The 26,260-nt window shown below is 40.9% G+C and overlaps 1 protein-coding gene across 3 annotated transcripts in view; it reads right to left on the reverse strand.

The window, feature by feature from the left end:
• The window catches only part of s100p (S100 calcium binding protein P), a 72,953-nt gene that overhangs the window by 32,616 nt on the left and 14,077 nt on the right, over positions 1-26,260 (reverse strand). Inside the window, exons 1-3 of one of the 3 annotated variants that reach the window (XM_034081701.2) lie at positions 19,542-19,773; positions 3,988-4,092; positions 3,234-3,395 (exon numbers count right to left, since the gene is read on the reverse strand). In XM_034081701.2, coding sequence (XP_033937592.1) covers positions 3,234-3,395; positions 3,988-4,034 — 209 coding nt within the window. In that variant the 5' untranslated portion in view covers positions 4,035-4,092; positions 19,542-19,773. Of the gene's footprint in view, positions 1-3,233; positions 3,396-3,987; positions 4,093-19,541; positions 19,774-26,260 lie in introns of those variants that run through there. The other 2 variants (XM_034081699.2, XM_034081700.2) reach the window with 2 other exon arrangements.

The following is a 26,260-nucleotide window of genomic DNA, read 5'->3' on the forward strand; positions in this document are numbered from 1 at the left end:
TTTAAACTCCACACACTGAGTTGATCTCTTTTCTATAGACGCCGGAGGCGGCCAGCGTCAGGTAAAATAAGTTATTTAGCCTTCCCAAACCTGAGCCTCACGCGCCGCCTATGGGGGATGTGCTAGTGATTTATCCGACCGGCCCACTTCGGTACCGGCCCATCGGGATTCGTCCCGATGACCAGTCCGCCACTGCACCCAGCCCACGTAAACTGTCAACGGGGGGAGCCTCGCTGCGGGGAAACGGTGGACCGAGTGTCCCGATCGGAGTGGGAATAATAATAATAATAATCCGTGCATTTTATCCATTAATTTCCCTAACATTGTGGTAAAAAAAACACACGTTTAATCCATGTTGGTGTACTACAACTACAAAAAGTATCGGTTTGTTTTCTCATCAGGAAATGCAGACCGGCACAAACAAACGATTTTTAATCATCATCCTGACGATCATTTAATCTATCATATGTTCGCCGAATTGACATGAAAGCACTAATAAATGTAGTTTCATCCACTTGAGTTTACAACTACAAAAATAATCGATTTGTTTTTATATCACATCCTACGGGAGGAAATTCAGCAGCTCTCACTACCGATTTGTAATCCTAATGTAATCATCATCTTCACCACGATCATCTATGTTTATGTTCACCGAATTGACATGAAAGCACTGACGAATATGAATATACTGTAGTCAACTTCATTACAACGTTATTAACTGTGTGATACACTGATGTTACCTCACATGCAGCAACTTTGTCTTGTTCTGCAGTTGAACTGCCGAAGAATTTAGTTATATTTGATGCACCTTTATTTTGTGTTGCTCGCTTGTGCATTTCTGTGCCAGCATGCTGTTTCAGGTCGTTTTCTCCACCGTGACCTATTGAAAAGTCCTTCCGACACAAGGTGCAAAAGACCCGAGACAGATCTCCACTCACGGGCTTTACCCAACTGTGTTTTTCTTCCCACTGTTTGTTGTAAGACACAAGTCTTTTCTTTTTAGAAGGGCCAGGGCCCAGAACCACATCCTCTCTCTCTTCTCCTCTTTCATTATCAACTCCTCCACCGGCAGCGCTCATTTTCCCACACGACTGAACAGGCTGACATGCCACACAAACAATGATGCCGCGCCCGCCACCCGCGGCCTACCGGAGCTTTTCTCAGACGCGGAGGAATACATGACTTGTGAAATGTAACTCCAATTCTATCCGTGATATACGCTCATTATATCATGGCTAAGAACCAATCAGATTGCTTGATTTGACTTGTCCGTTTTATAATTAGTTTTACTCAAGTAAATGATCTGAGTACTTCTTCCATCACTGCTGCAAACACACTTTAAATGGTTTGAGTGGTTTAAAGGAGACAAAATGCAGGTTTAGCCATTGGTGATTTTTTCAAATTGTATTATTATTTGTTTACACCCCACACTGTGGTACTTCGTCACTTCCTGCAATTGTCACATGGGTGTGCTTTAAGGTATTTTATCCACCTTTTGTGTGCCGGGCTTGTGTGATAGACAAAGAGGGTGAATTGGTCCCATACCTATTGTAGACCAAATGGTCTTGCTGTAAATGTTTGTTTATTTGCTTTATTAAATTGTATGGAACACAAACTTCAGTAAGGACTGCTCATTGGGAACAAATTTGGATAAAGAACCAAACTTAGCCTCTCTGCGACTTAATTCAATGTGTGAGTGTTGTCGCCTCATGGTTAGTTAGTCCAGGGCAGAGGTTGAATAGTAAAATAAATAATGCCCAATTATTTTTTTTATGTATCAAAAACCCAGTATATTACAGTGTAATATAATATTATGCGTAGGCATGTCTGAGTTCTCAGCTAGACATTGTTGGTTCTAAAAACATTCTGAGAATGTTACCATTCATTGTTCTAGGAATGGTTTCATCGAGAAGTTTTATTTTGGTTCCTAGAATGTACTTCTGAAAGGTAGGATAACGTTTTCTAAAAACATTCTTAAAATATTTGGTGATAACATTGTTCGAACAATATACCCCAAGTGTTTTTGTTGTTTATGCACATATCTCTATGGTCATATGGATGTCATTTAGAAGAATAGACTGACTATCAATGTCCGTCCCTGAAACCCCTGTTAGTGGGTTAGTGTGCCCCCCCCCCACCGGCCTGTTGGTCTGCTCTACACGGCTGGAGCAATCTTCAATAAACCACACCTGCAACCTGCTCATCAGCCACACTATGAAAACCTGTAGCCTGCACTCATTCCCTGCCGGATTGTTTGCCGTGAACGGATTGTTGCCGTGAACGGTTTGTTGCATGCCGCTCTACCTTTTCACCAGCATATTCTTTGACAACTTTGCCTGCTTTTGCCTCACACTAATTGTTGTGTCTCTCCCAGGAGGAATCCAAGGCCTTCCACACTCCCAAGACCAGCCAGGCCTCTCTACCCACCCTGGAATAACTGTTTCCCACTGCCGCCATAAACCAACCTCCACTCCCCTTTTCTAATAAACAAATGTTACTTTCACCAGCTGATTCCAATTCATCCTTTTACATGTGTTAATAGTCAAATTCCAAAGTAAACTATCAAAATCATCCTAAGGAATTTTGAGTTGAACAAATAAAGGAATATTATGTCTTTATGTTCTAATAATGTAAACATATTTTAGTAAATTGTTACCACAGAACATTTGCATACTTTTTTAACAAACCATGTTCTCCTTCTCTAAAATAATAACATTCTGGCAACATAAAAAAATCTAACTTGCAGCTGAAAATGTTTTGGCATACAGTAATGTTCTAACAATGTTAGCAAAAACATTTTAAGAATGTTTTTAGAGAACTTTATCCTACCTTTCAGAAGAACATTATGGGAACCAAAATAAAAGCTTCTGCTGAAAAACGTTTTAAGAACAGTGGCATAATGTTCTAACAATGTTATCACCAAACATTTTAAGAATCTTTTTAGAGAACGTTATCCTACTTTTCAGAAGTACGTTCTGGGAACCAAACAAAAACTTCCCGCTGAAAACGTTTTAAGAATAGGAGGGCATAATGTTCTAAAACTGTTATCACCAAACATTTTAAGAATGTTTTTAGAGAACGTTATCCTACCTTCCAGAAGAACGTTCTGGGAACCAAACAAAAACTTCCCGCTGAAAACCTTCCTAGAACAATGACTGTAACATTCTCAGAATGTTTTTAGAACCAAACATTTCTAGCTGGGAAGTGACCTCGGTCCTCGTTTCGTTTTTTACCGGTCAGTGTAGGAGCGCAGTATGGTGATTCCCAGGACGAAGTACATCATGACAGAGAAGAGCACCATGCTAAGGCCCAGCAGCATGGCCCTGTCCTCTCCCGCACTCAGAGCTGTCACCGGCTTCCTCTTGTCCAGGATGTCATAGTCACGATGGATGATTCTGAAAAAAAGTGTATTCTGTATTTATTTTTAGAAGACAACATTGGATGTTTCAGTTTTTACTGCTGAGGGTCTTTAAACATTAACTGACAGCTCAAAACTCAAACTGATGTTCCAATGCCATACTTACATACCAGCTGGAAGTTCAATAATTTACAGTGCACACATCTAAATTATCCCTGGCACTTTAACATCAACATAAATTGTCATTTACTTGTATATGTGTTATTATTATTGTGATATTTCAGCAACTTTTATCCCTTACAGTCCAATCCAAATCGAGTTCAACTGCTTTCAAATATTTTGTTTGTAAATATTAGGTCAGCTAATAAATGCTAAAATAAAAACTGAAAATGTACATACAGGACTTACTGTACTCTCAAAATCTAAATTCAATAACACCTAAAAGACAATTCACCTACTTCAAGTTATTCAGGCTAAATATATACTCCAATTGCAAACAAGTCAAATTTGTTTTGTTTGTTGTAAATGTTCATTCATTTGCATATTCAATTTCATTAAAAGTATGTACAGTAGCGTCTACAAATGTTGGAATTAACATAAAAACAAACCAAGCAATCAGTGTTTGATACCTGCGGTCACTTCTTCCATCTGCTTTACTTCCTGCAAACAGAAACATTCTTTTAGAGGATTGTGGGAACTGTAGTCCGCCGCTGCTGCCAGAGGAGCTGACCCAACTGCAAAATACAAGAGACAGTTATTAAAGAAAACCTACAGACCTTTCATGGTCTGATGAACTGATTAGATAAAAAAAAAAAAAGATCATTAAAATGTAAGCACTTTTGACCTTTTATTCCACCATTTTTAATGGATTAGATTGGTTTCATCATGTCAAAGAGATTTCAACTAACAGTGACCACAACAATCTTGTCAAAATATGTTGGTTGAAGTTTATTTCTACAACAACTAATCAGTTGTACTGGAGTGCACAGCCTTCAAAGAGGCAAAAAACGACCGCTGCTGGTTTTAAAAAAATGTAAATCCATATGTCATCACAGAGCTGGCCCAGCATGCCGTACTGTAATTTACAACCTGGGCTCAACAGGGCGCTTCCACAGTCATCAATAAGAGTCCTCACTGAGGTTACAGTATTGTTAGCTGCGTGTGTGCGTGAGTGCGTGCGTGCGTGCGTGAGTGCGTGCGTGCGTGAGTATATACTGTATGTGAGTGTTGTATGCTCTACATGTAGTTGTCCATTTATCAATTAAAGTGCTTGATATCATTTTCCCTCTCTTGTACCCTTGTTTATTATCAGATGCAAATCTTTTTCCAGGGGTGTTTACTGGATTCTGATGTGAATCTGTATGATCCAGGGGCTTTCTAACCTCTAAAAAAATTAAATAATGCTAAAAATAATATTAATAGTGTCATTAGGGTAATCCTGGATTTGGTTTGGAGACTATGCCATCCATGCTGTCACAGTAACCCATCCTAGACAATTAACCATTGTTGTTCTCTACCGTCCACCAGGCGCCTTGGGGGACTTATTGGAGGAATTGGATAACCTCCTCTCACACATCCCTGAAACTGGTCCTCCCGCTGTACTTCTCGGAAACTTCAACCTCCAGACGGGTAAGATAGACAAACTAACATCTCTATTACCGCCTTTGCTTTCTTAATGTCTCCGTCCCCACCAACTCATAAAGCTGGCAATGTCCTTAATCTCATATTCTCAAGGAACTGCGCTACTTCTAACCTCTCTGTAAACCCGCTCCACACATCCGATCACTTCTTCATTTCATTCTCTCTACCCCTTCCAAACATAACAAACTAATCTCTTCTCATCCTGCACCTGTCCCGCCGTAACCTCTCCGTTCCCTCTCCCCCTCTACCTTTGCCTCATCGGTGCTCTCAGCCTCCCTTCCTCTGACTCGTTCCAACTCCTGCCTCCAAACTCTGCTGCAGAAAACTCTCCTCTCTACTCTCTCATCCTCTCTGGACTCTCTCTGTCCTCTCACATCTCGGCAGGCTCGTCAGTCCCCTCCTGCTCCCTGGCTAAATGACGCACTGCGTGCTAATAGAACCGTCTTTAGGGCAGCAGAGCGGAAACGGTGGAAATCCAAAAACACCCGCGACGACCTCCTAACCTATCAGGCTCTCCTCTCCCTCTTTCTCTGCTTCGATCTCTCAGGCAAAAAGCACTTTCTTTCAAGATAAGATCCAATCTTCCTATTCCTATCCTAAAAAACTATTTTCCATCTTCTCCACCCTCTTGGACCCTCCCAAAGCCCCTCCCCCCTCCTCACTTCTGTCAAGCGACTTTGTTAACCACTTTGAAAAAAAGGTTGATGATATTCGCTCTTCTTTTTCTGACTCACCTTTACTCACTGATGGGTCACCAGACCCTCCTTCCACCCGCACACTAACCTCCTTTTCCCCTCTCTCGCCAAGTGAGGTTCTTACCTTCATTACCTCTGCCCGCCCTACCACCTGTCCTCTGGACCCTATCCCCTCAAACCTCCTTCAGACTATCGCTCCTGATATTCTACCGTTTCTCACCCATTTCATCAACACTTCTCTAACTTCTGGTCACTTTCCAAACAGTCTCAAGGAGGCAAGGAGTAAACCCTCTCCTAAAGAAACCCACTCTCAACCCGTCTGATGTTATAAACTACAGGCCTGTCTCTCTCTCCTCCCGTTCCTGTCTAAAACACTTGAACGCGCTGTCTTTAAACAACTCTCCTGTTATCTCCATCAGAACAAACTTCTGGATCCGCACCAGTCTGGTTGCAAGGCAAGTCACTCCACAGAAAACTGCTCTCATTGCTGTCACTGAGGAACTGCACACTGCTAAAGCAGCCTCCCTCTCCTCTGTCATCATCCTTTTGGACCTGTCCTGCTGCATTCGACACGGTGAACCATCAGATCCCTCCTTCGCACTCTCCAAGAACTTGGATTTTCAGGCTCTGCACTTTCCCTCCTCACCTCATACCTCAAAGACCGTACCTACAGGGTCACTTGGAGAGGGTCTGAGTCCGACCTTTGTCAATTAACTACAGGGGTCCCTCAGGGCTCTGTTCTTGGTCCCCTCCTCTTCTCCCTGTACACAAACTTCGCTCGGATCTGTCATTAGCCCGCATGGTTTTTCATACCACTGCTTCGCTGACGACAACCCAATTAATTCTGTCCTTTCCCCCGCTCAGAGACCCAGGTTGTCGCACGCATCTCTTGCTTGTTTAGCTGACATCTCTCTCAGTGGATGTCCGCTCATCATCCTCAAGCTCAAGCCTTGACAAGACTGAACTGCTTTTCCTTCCGGGAAAAGATTGTCCCACTCTTGACCTGACTATCACATCGGCACCCTCTGTTGTTTCCTCCCCGACCCAGACTGCAAGGAATCTGGGTGTAATCCTAGATAACCAACCTGTCCTTCACTGCAAACATCGCTGCTACACACCCGTTGCTGCAGATAACACGCTTTACAACATCAGGAGATACGTCCCATCTGACCCAGAAAGCGACCGTAGCTTCTGGTCCAGGCTTTCGTCACCTCACGCACTAGACTACTGCAACTCCCTCCTGGCTGGTCTACCTGCATGTGCCATCCGACCTCTGCAAGCTCATCCAGAATGCAGCGGCTCGTCTGGTCTTCAACCTTCCTACATTTTCCCACACCACTACCGCACCTCCGCTCCTTCACTGGCTTCCAGTAACTGCTACGAATTCACTTCAAGACACTGGTACTTGCGTATCATGCTGCCGAATGGAATTCTGGCGCTTCCTACATCCAGGACATGGTTAAAAGCCAGGATGACTCGCTGCACCCTCGCTGCGAGGGGGGACCCAAAGTTCCCATCAGCAAAAACACGTGGGTTTGCTATCCTGGCTCCAAAATGGTGGAAATGAGCTCCCCCATTGACATCAGGACAGCAGAAAGCTTACACACCTTACGGTGCAGACTGAAAACTCCATCTCTTTCGACTCCACCCCCTCGAGCGATAGAATTACTAACAAAGAACTGCTAACAAACCACTTATATACTAATAAAGGACTGGCTTATCTATAGCCAGTTGAGTAGCACTTGAAATGCTTGGCTCTATGAAACCTGATGTACTTATATGATTCTGTATTCTTCAAGGTTGTGTCTTCCTGGTCGAATGCACTTATTGTAAGTCGCTTTGGATAAAGCGTCAGCTAAATGCAATGTAATGTAATGTACACATGCATTCCCTACTGGGAGCAATGAGTTTCAAGGACCTGATCAGGTAAAGCCTAAAGAAAGAAGTTGAACTGCATTATGAGACTCCACTGTTTTGGTGCTTGACTTATAGACTTTAAAATATCTCTAATTGTGAATGACATCACAACCAATGTTGACTGCGTTCAACAATATGTCATTAGGTTAGCAAGACCAGTTCGAGCTTGGTTAGCATTTGTTAGAAATACAATATTAAAAGATCTATTCTGAATTTTTTAGTTTTGTTTTAATACAAACACTTGAGGCACAAAGTTGGACATCAGTGTGTGTGTTTGACTGATTTAATAAGACACACAAAAAAGACAGAGGTGCCAATAAACAGTGGATGACTACAGCTTTAACTTCTGTTGATGGGCAAAGCAGCCATCTTGGGATTTCATTTTTTATTTTTTTATTTTATGAAATTCTATGTTTACATGGCATACATAAGAACATTAAATCCAGTAAAAACGAAAGAAACATTAAATGTGTAAATATCGAGAAATCATAAAAACTGAAAAAAAACAGATTTGTTTAGGATATAGTTAACATATTACGTATAAATGATTTCTTCTCATAATTAAATTAATTGTCACATTTTAGCGGAGGGTCGTAATGTTTTGTGTTCTGTAGCCTACCTCACCCATTTTCCCCATCTATCATCAAAGATATGAACTTGATTTCTAATTCTCATGCTCATTATTTTCATTCCAGTTATTTATTTTACAGGATTTTCCAATTGTAGTTATTAAGTTATCATCTTGGTTTTTGCGGTTGTGGGTTGGTGAGGTTATTTTAATTCTGGAAGTCGCATGCCTGTTTTTCATCTTGTACATGTATTCTTTAACTTTCAAATCCAGAGTGATATTTTGTCTCCATAAGATAAGATGGACCTTTATGAATCCGCTGGGAAATCCAGGAGTTTGAGCAGCAACACAGTGAGAGCGAAAATCAGGCAGTACAGATTCACACAAGAATAATTCAATAAAGATAAGTAGCAAGTAACTGTTAAAACAAGAAATGAATTAAATGAACATGAAAGACACATTCAGTGTGGCAGCCTATCAAGCCGCCTGCTTGTCCTCCTGTTTGTATGGAGAATAACAGCAAACAAGTGTGTGTGTGTGTGTGTGTGTGTGTGTGTGTGTGTGTGTGTGTGTTGTGTGTGTGTGTGTGTGTGTGTGTGTGTGTGTGTGTGTGTGTGTGTGTGTGTGCTGCATACCTACAGAGGTCTACATGTGTGTCTTCGACTGTTATATTTGTTTAAAGAGGGTTATCTTTGTAAACTAATGGGAAAACACACACACACACACACACACACACACACACACACACACACACACACACCATTTGTATTGTATTATTGTATGAGAGAGGTTCCAGGTTGAATTGAGGCGAATATTTGTAATGTTCAGAGGTTGTTGTGTTTAATATTCATGAGAATATTTGTCATTGTTCAAATGATAATAAACATTGGCATAACGCATATTTGTCCACTCAAATGTTGATAAGAGTTTTTGTATATTGTAATCGACTGACAGTCCTAATTGTATATATACATATATAAGTAATAATACATAGTGAGTTTCGGGAAACATGCAGGTACACATGCAGGTATACAACTGCTAATGTGAAAGTTTAAAACAAAGAGTTTAGGGTTCAAGTGATAGTCATTGACTTTACAGAGGTGTATGTTTCTTAATGATTTCTGTGTTCATTTGGAAGCAAAACTTGCGTTTTAGTATTTTATTTCTTAATAATGATGTATTTCTTATATTTTGCCAACAGCGTAAGGTGAGTCATTGGACAGTCAAAAGCAATATTTAAAAAACTAAATTGACATCATTAAAAACAATCATAAGCAACATTATCTAACTCAGTTTGCCAATATAGTCTGAAGTGACATCCAACAACCAGACAAATATTGTATCTTCACAGTCACTTTTTAAATACCTGGTTAAATAAAGGGCCTACAACAAATATAACGACATAAGCTAAGGCCACAGCTTGACACATTGGCATCATCATCCAACATAAAGTATTTCATTAAATAATCTGCACACTGAGCAGAAATCTCTGCCATTAAAAGTACTAATACGAAAGACTTCCGGTTACGTAATGCCAACAGCAGACGCTTGATTTCCCAGCTCCGTCAGACCCGTGATTAAAATAGCCAAAACCAAGAGATATCCGACAAATGAACACTAGACTGAATGATATAATCCCCAACTCAATGAACCAGGGCAAGAGAGAAATCAAGAAGAACGCTAAAACAGGAAAACAGGAGGAAATGAAAGCTAGCCAAAAGCAGCTAATGCTAACGGACAGCATGCGTAGCATGCGTAGCATGAGCAGCGAACCAACAGGTGGTGAATCAGAGATGCTAGCGGAGTTGAGAAAACTCAGACAAGAAAACAGTGAGTCCTTTAAGGACACTAAGCTGTCAATTAACAGACTGGAATCGTCCATGACTGAGATAAACAGCAAATAGTACAACTGGACGAAAGAATAACAACGGCAGAGAATAGAGTGAGCGCCACGGAAGACAGAAGCATACGTCAAGAAAGGGCTGGTGGGCTACTTACTCAGAAGAGAGGCTAGTTTAGCAGCAAAATGCGATGACATGGAAAACCGACTTCAGCGCAATAATATCAGGATATACGGAATAAGAGAGGGAGCTGAGAAGGACGACATGATGTCGTTCATAACCGCACTCTTACACACAAAGCTAAAGGTACCGGGAGATATGGAAATTAAACTCGAAAGAGCGCACAGAGCCCTTGCTCCTAAGCCAAAAGAGTCATCAGCACACGCCGAGATCCATCATTGTGCGATTCCTGGATTTCAGTGTCAAACAAATAATACTGCAACAGGCATGGAAACAACGAGACATTGAATTCAAGGGCCAGAGGGTGTACTTTGATCAGGATTACTCCCCGGACTTGCAAGGAAAAAGGAAGAGAGTACGAGAGGTGATTAAGCAACTGAAGGAGAAGAATATCAAGGCTCAGTCACAGCTGCACAGCTGAAGCTTTTCCTGGCCACGGGAGTGACGGTGTTCCCCACACTGGTCGAGGCACAATCGACTCTGAAAGAGCTTGGAGTCGACGCAAGAATTGAGAAACGAGACATACTGGAGAGGGAGTTGCGGAAATTGATGTGAGATATTGTACCAAAGAAGTGTGATACATGTGAAATGGCAGAAAGTCTTGTTGCAATTTCCAGACATTAAAAGAGGTCTGTGGAGTTTCCCTGGTAATTATCAAATAGTAGCAGTTAAGTGAATACTGTTCAAGCAATACCTGTGTTTGTGTTTTATAGTGATTTCTCTGTTTTTATCCTTTCATAAATGTGAGGACTAAAATGGCGAGAGACAAAGGGCTGTAAAATAGGTTTTATTGCAGTGGGGGATGTGGAGGTATGCAACACAGGGTGAGTGTGTGTGGGGAGAGGATATTCTGTTTTAGATCTCTGGCAGGCCAGGTTTTAAGGAAATCTATATATCTTGAATAAGTATATGTGTGAGTTTATACATTCCTGTGTGTTAATAGTTGAAGGAACAAAAGGTACATTTTTCCTCGCAAATATAGAGAGGTTTTTTATAGATTTCTGAAACAATGTTCCCTTTTTCTTAAAGGAAGATGAGCACAATAGTTTTTTGTTTGACTTTTTACCTGTTTATCAAAAGAGTGTTTTAAGCTATTTGTGAAGAAGGAAGATGCAGAATTAATGGTGATTTCTGTTTGGAGTGTAAAGATTATCCCTGATAATGTTTTCTGGGTTAAACCATCGATAGGCTTTACAAATGGGGAGGGGCATTTCCCATGATTTTAATGATGTGTATCCTGCAGGCCTTCCCAACACCTGTGGCTTTCAAAGCTGCCATGCGCTGATTCCCTGTGAGATAGCGTTTTGGTATCTCCCAAATGAAACTCCACCCCTTTGTTGGTTTTGGGACGTGCAACGTGTTGCTTCATTCTCTCTTCACGCGCGGCCCGGAGCGGGAGGTCAGGGCAGCCTGTGAACAAGGCCAGGAGTAGGCATACTCCTGACATTACTCATATGATATGGCTTCGTATGGTAATGTATTATATGGTATTGCATTGTTACCGTTTATGATTAAAACAGATTTTTGTTTAACCCTCGTCCTGGTTGTTTTGAGTGTTTCTTCTTTTAAAGCAAGCTCATTAGGAACGGCGCGGAGAGAAGTAGACCAAAGCTCCTTCAGAGTTGACGCAGGACAAGTGGTCAACCCAGGGGAATCGGAGGAGGAACCAGATGCAATTGAACCCCACAGACGTGAGAGCTATCATCCACGGAGACAACGGAATGAATGACTGAAGGGTCGTGAGGAAAGTGATAATTTGCGAATACAGGGGATATAACATAGACTGTGGGGTTGATTGACTCATTCTAATAATTTGTCGGACATGGATAATTTGATAAAAGAAGTGAAGATGGCAAGGATAATATGTGTATATGAATAGGGTCTGAACGGGGAGGGGGGGAGCAAACACCGCAAACTCTGGCTAGAGTATTGCAGTCAAGGCGACGAGGACTACAAACCAGGGCAACCGTTGCATGCGCACTTTGTGCGTTTTTCCCAGAGAGCTGGAGCTCTCTGCCCAATTCATATGGGGGGTGGGATGCCTTTTTAGTTTTCTACTGGAGGCATTCTACCAGGCACTTGGAAGTTCATCATTGTTTATTGCAAAGTGTAATACTGTTCTATCATTTATTGGTTATTATTGTTCAATGTTGTTCGGCAAACATATGTATAAGGAGGATAAGCACCTGGATTTCAATTTACAGTTGGCAAAACACTGAAGTGGGGTTTGAAACAAAGAACAAGACACAATGCAGGTTTAATAGTTCATTTAAATTACTGGTCATAATATGAATACATTGCATTTCATTAGTTATAACGTAAAAGGAATCAACCACCCCATAAAGAGGAAGAATTATCGTCAATTGAAGAGATTGAATTGCTCAGTAGCACTACTGCAGGAGACCCATTTGAGTGCAGAGGAACACAAAAAGCTGAGAAGGGCAGTTTTCAGTGCCTCATGTGGAGGAGAAAAAAAAGAGGAGTAGCTATTTTGTGTCATAAGTCGTTATGTTTTGTTCCAGAGAAAGTACATGAAGACAAAAAGGGACGCCATGTTTTGGTGGTGGGGACAATTGGGAATGTAAATATAACTATTTTGAATTGATATGCTCCAAATGAAGAAGATCCCGGCTTCTTTAAAGAAATTGCAACACTTCTAGCAGAAAACGCAAAGGGAATAATCATAGTCGGGGGGGATTTTAATTGTGTTGTGAACCAAAGAATAGACAAACAACCACCTGTACTAGGACCACAAACACGAAAAGCTAAAGCATTATGTAACATGATAGAGGAACTTGGGCTCACAGATATATGGCGCTTACAACATCCTAGAGACAGGGACTTTACATTTTTTCAAAAGTGCACAAGAGTTACTCCCGAATTGACCTCTTCTGTGTCTCCAAACAGGATGCCCATAAAGTCACAGATTGTCACATTGAACCCACTACCATCTCAGATCATGGACCAGTGGTAATGTCAATCAAGTTGGAAGAGGAGAAGTATTATAGATACTGGAGGTTGAATGTTTCATTATTAAATAACCCAGAGGTGGTACAAAGTATAAGAGAAGAATTTAATAATTATCTGGAACATAATGATAATGGAGAAGTTTCGGTATCGACAGTATGGGAGGCAGCTAAAGCAGTTCTTAGGGGAAAATAATTGCCCTCTCCTCAAGATTGAAAAAAGAACGTGAAAAGAAACAATTAGATTTAGAAACTTGCCTACGAGAGTTGGAGCGAGAACTGTGGAAAATTGATGTAAGGTATTGTACAGAAGAAGTGAGGCAGCATATTTTTGGTATATTCATTTTAATGTCACCCATATATAGGAGGTGTATTGCATCAGGTTATCCCTAATATATGTGTGGGTTTATACATTTTGTGTGTTAATAGTTGAAGGAACAAAAAGTACATTTTTCCTCTTAAATATAGAGAGGTTTTTTTATAAATTCCTGAAACAATGTTCCCTTTTTCTTAAAAGTAGATTAGCGCAATAGTCTTTTTCTTTGACTTTTACCCGTTTATCAAAAGGGTGTTTTTAGGCTATTTTTAAAGAGGGAAGATGCAGAATTACTTGTGAGTTCTGTTTTGAGTGAAAAGATTACCCCTTTGAGTGTTTTTCATGGTTAAACCATTGATAGGCTTTGCAAATTGCGAGGGACATTTCCCCAGATATAATGATGCACATCCTGCAGGCCTTCCCAACACCTGTGGCTTTCATAGAGGGAAAACATATGGACTATGTGTGATAAGCTACATAATAAGAATGTGTTTTGCTTCAAACTGAAAACTGTTTGGTACTCTGCTGGCCCGCGCTGATTCCCTGTGAGACAGCGTTTTTTGATACCTCCCAAATGAAACTCCACCCCTTCCTGTTGTGTTGGTATTGAAGCTGTTCAGCTTGTTGTTCTCTCTCTCTCCACGCGCTGCTCAGACCGGAGGGTGCAGCGCGTGAATCAGGGCAGGAGTAGGCCTACTCTTTTACATTACGGATATGATATGATATGGCTTTATATGGTATGGTAATGTATTATATTGTATTGCATTATTACCTTTTATGATTAAAACAGATTTTTGTTTAACCCTCGTCCTGGTTGTTTTGAGTGTTCCTTCTTTTAAAGCAAGCTCATAGGAACGGCGCGGAGAAGTGCTATCTACTCCTTCAAATGGCGACCCCGACATCTTGACGTGCCGACGTGGTGACGTCATGTTTTTTTTTTGAGGAAGCACTGGCAGCCAGCGGACGGAGGGAGATGCCTGGAATAATATTTGACAACTATGGATCCAACTGAAAGGTAAAACGGACGCCTGTTTCTATCGAAGGTCTGTAATTGGCTCAAGCTAAATTTTAGAGTTGTCAAAGATATTTCCAGGTGTCATTTACGGTAAAGAGTGCAATGCATATTTTAGCATAGGTAGGTAACAAACGGACTACTAAGATTGATAAAGCAACGGTTAGGAACCTCGGGGATTTTTCAGAATCCTGCGACTGACGTTAGCTACACGTGAAGCGACGAGTAATGTAAGACGAAGGTGCAAGGCCCCGTGGGTTTTTCCAGAAATCAATACGGCAATTCCGTCGGTGGGAGTCCAGTAGTTTCCTAAAAAAGATACTATCCAGGACGAAACTGAATAATGCTTCTTCAGCCTCATAGGAAGCTGCAGTGTATTATATGTCATAAATCCAATGGAGAGATACGCACATTTCAAAAAGCCATTTTGAAATGAACGGAATCTCGTTCTCTTGTTCTGTGGGGTTATTAATCAAAAAAGCTCGATAGACTGTACGGGGAATAATTTTCTGTGAATAATTACTAATAGATAAGGGAGAAAAGTCAGATAAAGAAATGCGAAGTCATGCTGGAAAGATACCGTGGGTTCGAGAAAGCCCCCACTTTTTCTTCACAGCTTTCCTCTGAAAAAGGAGGGAATAACATTGAAGATTAATAGATCAATGTGTCGTAGATATTTAAATAAATAAGAAACATTGCATTGTGAATTTCGTGGTATTTGTCATTTACTGAGAATTGTACTTATATTTCAGAGGCATTTATTGCATACAGTAACGTTGAGGGAAAGTAATAATAGGTTTTGCTGAGTATATGAAGTACATGCAGGTTAAAGTTTGATTCAAATTGAACATAATAGTGGATTATTCCACCTAGATCTCATCTCTGAGAGTCCATTGGGTTAATGAGTAAGAGGTCCTTTTGTTCTTCAGGCCACATGCTCAGGATGAGCAGCATCCAAGTCATTTCACCCCATGAGGTCAAGAGTCATTCTGTTAGACCACAATCTTGTGTAAGACAAATCATTGTTCTTTTGTCACATTTTGAATTAAACGATAATTAGAGGGAGTTTTTGTAATATCATTAGTAGACATTAATTGTGTTTGTAAGTTTATGAAGAAAGAGTTGAAAGTAAACGGGAGGTTGTTATAAGTTTGTCAGTCAGAAGGAATCTGTTAAATGGTTACGCATGACAGAGGTGTTGCACAAACACACAGAGGTGATTGATGAGGGGAAACTTGGGCCGGCAGCTGCAGGGCACAGGGAGTAAAAGAGAAAGAGAGACAAGAGAAGTAGATGTTTTGAAGAGTTCAGAGAGAGTAAAACTTGTAAAGTTAACTGCTATTCTAAATAATGTCATGTTTTGTGAGTAAACATGAAAAAAAATATATTACTAGATATAACAACAACATGCTTAACTAGGTTGACAGAAAACTGCTATTAACCAGTTTCAGCAGCTACTGTCCTATCTGTGTTCTAAAGAGAACATACGTTGCATTTACAATTCATATTAAGGAAGTTCACAATTGATACCATTAAAGACCGTTTTGGATTAATAGGGCGTGTCTGTCAAACACTCGTGCTCAGATGGAATAAAGTGTTGAGATGTTCTCAAGAGTGGGAGTTTTCACAACGCTTTTTAGTTTGTATTGAGACAATTAAGTGATAAGGACAGAAAACTGTTCCGTGATGATTTCTTTAGGTTTTAGCTTTAGTAATGGAGATTACATTTTGTGAGGAAACCTTTCCACCAATAATAAGTGTTCAAAGATAATATTCATTAACTGTGATCAGATTACTTGTTTTTCAATTATAGCGCTAAATACAGTTAGTTTTGTATTTTGTTACAGATCTAACCTGCTTGTAACACAACTTAGATAAACAATTTCAAAAAGAATAGAATAAGCAAGTGGTTAAAGGGGGTTTCCTGTTTGGCTCATTTGATTTAGAACTGAAGTAAGGAAGAATAGTGTTTTGTGAGAACTGTCATTCCTCATGGTTTTAAGATAAATCATCAGTTTGTATGGACTTTGATGTAGAGATAGGATCATGGTGGAGAAGGAAGACCTTTTTTGGTTTCAAATTAAAGAAGATTTTAAAGATGAAGTTTATTTTTTCTGACTAGAATTTTAGAAGCAGGACTTCAACTAGACAAAAGAGATTTTACAATGTGGTTTTACTGCTTTTAATGAAGTAAAGAATCTGGGTAGACTACTGCCATTGGTTGTTTTAACATTCACATGTTTCAGCATTCCTGACCATATAGACACTCAGCCGTTTTATTTTGTAACCCTTTGGGGGAGAGATTTAAATTGAGTTTTTCTCCAGTTGCTGATTTATTGTGATTACAGCGGCACTGGAAAGTTGTGCGCCACCTTTGGGTTGTACTCTGAATCAGTGTGTTGGTGAAGAGTTGCTCACTACAGAAACAGAAGAACTGTGCAAAGAACGCATCTCTGAGGAGGGTTTGACATTTTGCGTGTACCTCGTTGCCAAGGAAGCAGTTTTTGGGGATTCCTGCTGTGCAGAGGACAACGTGTGTCTGCTGATTGTAGCACATTGATCCAGAGGTGCCTTCCCCCTCAGGACATCCCAGTGCAAAACAAGAGTTTCATTGATCCAATTGACTACAGCTGCAGAGGACAACGCATCACTGACTGTTCACATTATGACAAGATCTTGAGACAGGCTGGTCTCAGACTGTTCAGACTCTGAAGAAATTATGCGATGATTTGACAGCATAACTGTGCAAGAGTTTTCCAGAGGGTGGTGTAGAACAATAGGGTTAGTGTTTGAGAAGGGAGGCTGATTGTTTAAACGATGGTCTGGAATACTGAAAAGATTAAAGTTTAATATCCTTGTTTGGCAAACAAGTGTTTGCAGCACGTGCTACGCTCTGCATCAGCCAAACGGCTCGCTGCACCCTCGCTGCCAGGGGGACCCAAGTTCCCATCAGCAAAAACACGTGGGTTTGCTATCCTGGCTCCAAAATGGTGGAATGAGCTCCCCATTGAAATCAGGACCGCAGAAAGCTTACACACCTTCCGGCGCAGACTGAAAACTCATCTCTTTCGACTCCACTTCGAGCGATAGAATTACTAACAAAGCACTTATATACTAATAAAGGACTGGCTTATCTAAAGCCAGTTGAGTAGCACTTGAAACGATTGGCTCTTTGAAACCTGATGTTCTTATATGATTCTGTTTTCTTCAAGGTTGTGTCTTCCTGGTCGAATGTACTTATTGTAAGTCGCTTTGGATAAAAGCGTCAGCTAAATGCAATGTAATGTAATAAAAGTGTGTTGCCGATTCACTATTCTCTCATTCCTCTTTGTTTGGATGTAACTTTTAAGATACCATAATGTATAATAATCTGTGTTTGCCGAACTGTAAGTAATGTTTTGTTTGTTTTTCTATCTCAACAATGTAAAATTGATCTGCATATGGTTGAATAAACATTTTGTTAAAAAAAAAAAAAAGTACTAATACAACATAAAATGCAGGTGATCACTTCCAGTCAGTCTGGGAATAACATGAACAAGATCACGTACCGAAGAGCAAAACATGAGGAAGCCGTTGGCACCTGGCAACTGAAGCAGGAGCAGCCAACATGGCAGGACTAAATATTGACTGAGGCACGCTTCACTGCCAACTCGGTCTATAAAAGTTAACCGGCCCTGAGTCAATATTTGCTTCTGCTGTATATGTACGCTGTCTGGCTGGTTGTTGTTTGAGACAGGGTTTTCAGTAGCAGCGCCCTCTTAGCTCAAAATACATTGAAATCAACACTGGTGATAAGATCAGCGGTGGGAAATGTCAACATTGACAGCAAAGAATCAAAACTTCAGATTTAAATCTACACTCTTTCCTGAATTGGTTCCATTAGTTCCCACAGGGAGGTCAAGGTGCCCCAAAGGGTCAAAAGTTGACAACAAGATATTAAACAGAAGAAATGCATTTGTGGACACTTTAAACTTCGGGTTAGCTTCGTTTTTAAAAGTCACCGCTAAAGGGGTCCAAAATTGCTGAAGTATAGTGGACTCGAGACATACATTTAGCAAGATTTACCTTTTTAGAAGAAAAACATATTAGAGTAAATGGAGCCTCAGCCTCGTATGAGCCAGCCAATAGCCTGACGTCTCTTAGCTTTACATGTTGTTTGGCCCAGTTGCTTCATCCATAGCTTAGTTTGGTAAATAATTATTTAGCACAAGCTTGTTTTAAAAAGGTAATATTTTAGCATTTTTGTATTGAACAAAATGTATATTCCTCTTTTAGATAAGGACTGAACGTTGAACTGCTTTTATATTGAAATTGGAAATAGTGCAAGTTTCAAATAGTTGCTATTTTGTAGTTAGTAGCAAGTGAAAATATTATTTTTTTGCCAGCTAATTCTTTGAACAAAAATGTATAGAAGGAGTTTTAGATTGTCCCAACTAAACATAAAGAACATATAAGCCTTAAAAGACTGAAAGTATTGACAGCCACTTCCGGGGCCGTTAAAGTATTTTATCTCACTTCTACAAACACTACTGAGTTAGCTGAGTGCCTAACTGGCTGCACAAGAGGGGTATGAGCAGTATGAGGCATGGCTACAATGGGTGATCTGTTTGTGAAGTGTTTTGCTTAAAATACCAGACATGTTTTGTATAGTTATGGCCCTACAATATATTTTTCCGATATAGCATAATCGGTCCACTTTAAATATTATTGATGAACGTCAAGTATACCATTAGTATTGTAGGGCAACTGCATTATATTATCTAAAGAAACAATTTTGTGATTGTGTAAAAGACAAATCCAGGTTTGAAAGTTAATATCTAGAAAATGACAGCAATTTTAATTGTAATTATTCAGCTCTGCGTGGATGCTGGTTTACACCTTTGACCTCAGAGCAGTGTCAAAAATAATGCATGAATAACAAACGCTTTGTGTGAATTGTGCAGTATAGAATAGTATAGTTTAGAAAATAAATAGCTAACAAATGTACTACAACTGTAGTTACAGCTTTACTCCTGTATGAGCACAGTGATGATGAAATGGAGCTCACCTGATTTCTGACTGAGGTCAGACGATCCATCCTTCTCCAATCTATTATTTATATTTAATGCTACTACGTTGGTTTTGACTTCTGCGTGAGACTTCAAGCTGCTTAACCTTCATTATTGAGGATAGAAATCTAGTAAATGGTGCACTTTAATAGACAAAATCTATTAAAAAAAGTTATATTCCAAAGTAACTTTGGAGCAAAAAGCAAAATAAGGAAAACTTGTAAATAATAAACCTTGGATGTCTTGGAAGAAGCCTTGAGGCTCTGTATTGACTGCTCTGTGTGAGGTATCTATAACAGCAGCGTCACCGACTCCAGGTCAGCATCATTAGCATCTGTCAGGAGGTGGGAGGGAGCCGCTGTGTGGAAGGGGGTGTGGTTGGCAGGGAGGAGAACATTTGAGCCCTAAACCTAATGTTCAGACATGACCATGGTAATAATCTGCTCGGGTAACTCTTTTCAAGAAGTGAAAAATGCCAAACTATTCCTTTAAGGTACGGGAAAGATTATAACCATACTGTAGAAAATAAACTCATGGGATAATAATGTTGCTGTGTGTCATCAGGACATCTACATAAGCAACTGTATTTTTTAGCCATAAAGTTCATTATGGGAATCGGTGTTTGTCCAGTCTGGTTTCCTAAAACTGTAGTGCCTAGACAACTTAAACGCATTGGCAAAGTCGTTTTTAAAGGGGAAGATATTTTGTATAAGATTCTGTACCACACATACTTTTCCATTCAGTCGAGTGAAGTCGATTAGGAGGTTGCGGTGGATATTTAAATCAAACAGACACCTGAGAAATTACCTGTCATTGCTAACTTTTAAAATGTATGTCCATAACTTAAAAAAAGTAACAAAAATACTTAATTCGACCAGAACCATGATCTTTATCAAGATATTTAGTGATGTTGTTTTCTTTCAATTTGCAAGCTTATCATTAAACTGTGACCAGGAAAACATATGTTTAATTCCAATGCATTTTAATTGTATGTGAACATATTTTGGTAGGGAGACAGGGTGCGTTTTTCTGCTTTTTTGGGGGAATTCTTATGACCATGTGTCAACAAATATGGTGTATTCCAAATTCAAAGGCAATGGATTGGGATTAGCATAACTGCCAGATGATAAATATGAAAAAGGGCTATTAGAAATAACAGAGTTATTAATTGTTAATTGTTATTAATTGTTAATCAATTGTTGCTTGAGTGAGGGGATGCACAATATTATGTGATGACAACTGTTTTTCATCAGCTGTTGGATTGATCTTTTTCTGTTTCTTTAATGTTGTTTATTTATTATTGGGTATTTATTTTTAGGAAAACTTTTAAATGATGGTACATGTTGAAATGTTGAACGTATGGGTATTCAAACCCTTACTTACTAATTATAAATAGAATGATACATAAAACGTTTGAACTTTTTTGAGTAGATGGGCCAGGATCCAGATTGCATTGTCAGCCTTACCGAACGTCCGACCCGTGCTACTGTGGTGTCAGAAGTCTGAGACACAGGGCCTTTGACCTGTCAATGGATGATGGATATCTAAATGATTAGCTGAGTCAGCATTTATGGGGATGTCTTATTGTACCAACAGTTATAAAAACAGCATAAAAGGTGATTGTACAAGCATTTAGAAAGAAACCAACAGAGAAGTGACAATTACTTTGACATGATGTATAACTACTGTGTGTGTAATTAAAGACCTATAAAATGGCAAAGGAACATCTCTAGAGCTATTTATTTTCTTACAACTGTTTAAAGGTCATGGGCAGCATGTCTTGCGCTGTTTGAACCACAAGAGGAATGTTTCAGATGTGGTCATACATGCTCTGCCGTATACACGTACGCACATACTGTCCCCTACTGCATACTCAGACACACTCACACACACACACACACACACACACACACCCACACACACACACAACCACACACACACCACCCACACCACACACACACACACACACACACACACCCACCACACCACACACACACACACACACACACACACCCACACACCACACACACACACCCACACACACACACACACACACACACACTCTAGACCATTTTCTCTCTGACACATAAACCTCACATATTTCTTGGAAGGCGCGATGGTCCGGAGGCATGGTGAAGGCACAGGTGCTGCTGCTCTGTGTGACAGGGTTAGACTCATATGCATGCCTGCCACACCCACACACATACAAACACTGTGTCTCAGCAGTGATGTCATGGTTCTGTTTCTGGAAGGTTATCTAGAGGGCATGTGTTTCTAGCCTGCAGTTGTCTTTTGCCACCTGATGGACTGCAGGGCAAACAGTGAGAGTGTGACCAGCCGTTCATTCAGTCAAAGATCTGTAACACAGCTTATAAAATGTAACACCAGCTAAATTAACTCACTGTAAAATCACCCTGGACACACAAACTAGATACTGCTACTGACTCTTTGCGCCACAAACATTTCATCGTGTTATTGCTGAGTTTGTTTGGGATAGCCATATTGCTGTAGCTGTTATATATAACTAACCTGTAAAGAGTTTTCGGCTCAAGTTGAAACTGTTATTTAATAGAGGGAATTCCAAGCCCCCAGGATGCACGCCGTAAACTGTTGAAGCAAGTCTCTGTAGTTGCCAAACGGTGGTACTACTACGCTCAAATCCGTGACGTCATTTGGGCCCAGAAAGACTTTTTCCAATTGACTTAGAGCGTATAATTACTAATTACAGATAACTAAATCTGCCACTCAGTACGCACACTTTAATAGCCCTTATTTAAATCATTAGGGGTCTAAAAGTTGTAAAATGTGCTTAAAGCTGAATCCAGAGTTATTTCTCCTCTCCATTCATTCGAATAAGCCAATAGCGGGAGATTGGAGGCTTCAGAACAACACAGTCTTACTCCCTGATAGTCCAATAGTGACGCTTGGTCAGGGTCCTTTGGCGTGCAGTTGTGCAGAGGGCTCCTTCAGCTTATGAACGGACGCAAAGAGCTTCAATTGATTGCAATGTATCTCCATCGGCGGCGGTATTTGACGCTCAGGGAAGCACTGAATCGGTCAATGGAGTGCCACAGTGACGCGTCCTAAAACCCGGAAGTAAACTCCTTCCGGTTCCTTCGACAAAAACGCAATGCACTTTCTCCATAGGATTTTGGAAAATAGCTCGAAATAAGGTCTGTGGTTGACACACAATTAAGAGACAGATCACGTTTTGTTCAGCCGGATAATCTTCACCATATTTACCCTACGTTTATAATTTTCTAATCATATATCTAGTCGCTAGAAGCAAAATGCTAACGTTATGCTATAAACGAACTACAGCAGGGTCGCTGTTTCAACGTCACGCCAACTTAAGATCCATATTCAAACTACAGATTCAAAATCGTACAAGTTGAAGCGTTTGTTTTAACAGTTTGCAGGAGGCAGGTACTTGCTTTCACGGAGAACAGGGCAAACAAAGTTAGCGGAAGTGTTTTACGTGTTCGGTGTAATGACGTAAAACGGCCTCGACAAACTTCCATAGTCCTATTCAGCCACTTGTTAAAAACGACACGTAAACTCTTCAAAAATCACCAGTGGGGTCACTGCTGATGTATTTAATGTCGTAGAACAAAACGTGATCCGTCTCTTAAATGTGTGTCAACCAAAGACCTTATTTCGAGCTATTTTCCAAAATCCTATGGAGAAATTGCATTGCTTTTTTGACGAAGGAACCGGAAGTGGTAAAATGCACTCTATGGTCGGCGGCAGTTAAAGGCAATGTGAGCGTCCATTCCCATTGGATAACGGAGAATTTTACACCCTGAAATAAGTATTCTCCTTACTTGTCGATTGATTTTACAGTGATATCTGCACTACTCATCAACTCAAAAACACCAGATTATCCTTGTTAGTTACACAACATTGATTGGTTTACATTGTGTACAATGGTTTCGTGTTTTTCACAATGAAGGCGCTAGCCTGAGCCGAGTCGGCCTGCGAAACCTGAAGCTGCAAGCGTAGCAGGGCTGCCCTGCAGAGAGCTCAGAGCAGAGGAGTGGGAAGCCTCCTCTGCAGTGAGCGGGGCCCCATCCCCCCCAGGAGAGGGGGTGACGCACTGCCTTCACTGGTTAGTTCATAACGAACGGTGCGAGAACACAGCCTTCACCAGCTACCTGCTGAACGGCAAGAGTAGAGCAATCTTCCTACTCGCCGAACACAGAGAGGGGTGTTAATGACCTACACCCACGTTACTAGCAGAGGGAGCGGGAGCGAGAGCACTGCCTTCATCTAGTTGGATTAAATAATGAAGCTTAACAGTACATGCAAGGCGTTAGCCAAGCAGCTGCTGCTAACAATCAAGCGAGATCAAGTCAAATAACACAAATGATTAAGACCAGATAATTAGCCTCTAAAGAAGAGAAACAACACAGAGCCGTAGTTACAGTAGTAACCATGGGCCAGTGCTTACACGGCTTAGAACCGTAGTTAAAGTAGTAACTATGGCCAGTACTTACACGGCATAGAACCGTAGTTACAGTAGTAGCTGTGGCCGGTGCTTTAAAATTGTCAGCCAAACGGCTGCACACTAGATAATATAATATTGGAGGATGAAATCCTCTTTAAATGGCCACACATGCAGAGCACACAGCACAAACAGTGAAGATTGTTCTCTGCATATACTCATCCCAGTGCTAGGAGTCTAGTACTAGGAGCAGTAAATACAACGATATAGTGTTACTGCAATCAAACCATACGTTACAGAGAGCACTGCCCTCACCGGCTGAGTTAACTAATGACGCTTAACAGTACATGCAAGGTGTTTAGCCAAGCGGCTGCTGCTAACAATCAAGTGACCCAAGTCAAAACACAAATGTTAAGACCAGATAATTAGCTTCTAAGAAAGAGAACAGCCCGCATAGAACCGTACATGGCATAGGACCCGTAGTTACAGTAGTAACTATGGCCAGTACTTACCTTACTCTCGGCATCTAAACAAAAAACGGGGCAAAATATGGCACCCTGGGCTTTCCATACTAAATTGAACGAGAGACGCAGCTAAAGCTGGGAACTCAAAGTGCTAATGATAGCTCGGGCACAACGCCACAAGCAGAACTTTCAAAAAGAGCATAATAAGGGTAACTTTATGGGAGAGGAAGCGGGAAACACTGTTGTCACCAGAAGGTCTAATCCAAACAATAAACAAGACAGCAATCAGGACAATTTAGCTGGGAGAGGGTGCAGGGACACAACCATCACCAGCAACAAGTTGACACAAACCTGTCCGTCGAGGCTCTGCAACAGCCGGCCACAGCTCCTGGAGGACGCGTTAACAACCCGTAGCTCCGACTGTCAGTCGCGAAGCTATACGCGGCCAGCTGCTTGCAGAGAAATCCCTCAGATCAAACGTTCAAACCTGAACGCTATAGGCTACAAGAATGTAGCCGAGGTACTCTCGCACAGCGAGAAGATGAAAAGGAACAGATCCTCTGATGACGCCGGCCTATGTAGCCGGTGTCACAGGTGACTTTGTTGTTATTGGTACTCGAACTGCGCATGCGTGCGATGGATATATCCAGTGCTAAAGCACCGCCTCTGGCGGTCAGTAGGGATGAAATAGAACTTGGGTCACAGGTTCCTCAACAGTGCATTACAAGACATCTATCAATATGTGGGTACCACTTTACAATAAGACTACCCTTATAAAGGATTCATAAAGGGTTTATAATTAGGTTATTATTTAGGTTGTAACACTTTATTAATCATTAAGAACCATTTATAAACCAGTTCTAACACAGGAATGTATGTATAGGAATACATATATTCCTATACAGGCTCACTATTTGGCAAGATGACTAAGCCTTATCAGCCAACATCCTTAGCCGCGTTCACACTGCGGTACTTTCCCACAAAGGTTCATGTGAACTTAGTTCATGAGCGCGTTCACCACCAAAAAGAGCCGGTACTAAAAGTAGTTCATGCGAACCTTTTTTACCCCCTCGAAAGTCCCTGCTAGAGAGCAGGGACTTTCGAGCGGCTCTTTTTTGAGAAAATAGCTATATTCCTGATTGGCTGGGCGAATTGCAAACCACGCCCCGTAAAACTCCCCAAAAAGTTTTGTGAAGCCGCCATTTTATTATCCTCGCATTAGCATTATTAGCATTAGCATTAGCCCAGCGCAGAAACGCAGAGAGACTAACTTATGGCAACACAAAAATAAAACAATGGGAGCGGTGGAGATGAGGATGTGTCGGCGTTCTTCTGGCGATTTACTCGGAAGGCTTCAGTAGAAGCTGCTGGGACTCCCAGCAGCTTCTACTGAAGCCAGTCCCCAACTCCGGGGACTTCCGGCCGGGGACTTTGGGCGGCAGTATACGCCGTGAAGTGGTTTGCGGCCTGCCGGTAAACCCAAAGCAGAAGAAGAAGAAGTGACGTCAGCGGCTGTTCATTTGCGTAATCCACCCTCAGGGACTTTTTCTGGTGTGAACACGATCTGTACTTAGTTCATGAGAACTAAAGAGTTCGCATGAACTAAGTTCGCATGAAACCTTTGTGGGAAAAGTACCGCAGTGTGAACGCGGCTCTTGGTATCTGTTGTTCACTGAGTTGATTCCCCCCTTCCATCTTGATGTTTCTTGGCATCTCTTTATGACCATTTTATTTACGAGTTACTAACATTTATAGTTGCCATTTATTAATGAGTTACAACCATTTATAATAAGGCTCAGCAGTACAGATA

Source organism: Pseudochaenichthys georgianus, chromosome 4 (assembly GCF_902827115.2).
Source record: "Pseudochaenichthys georgianus chromosome 4, fPseGeo1.2, whole genome shotgun sequence".
Lineage (NCBI taxonomy): Eukaryota > Metazoa > Chordata > Actinopteri > Perciformes > Channichthyidae > Pseudochaenichthys > Pseudochaenichthys georgianus.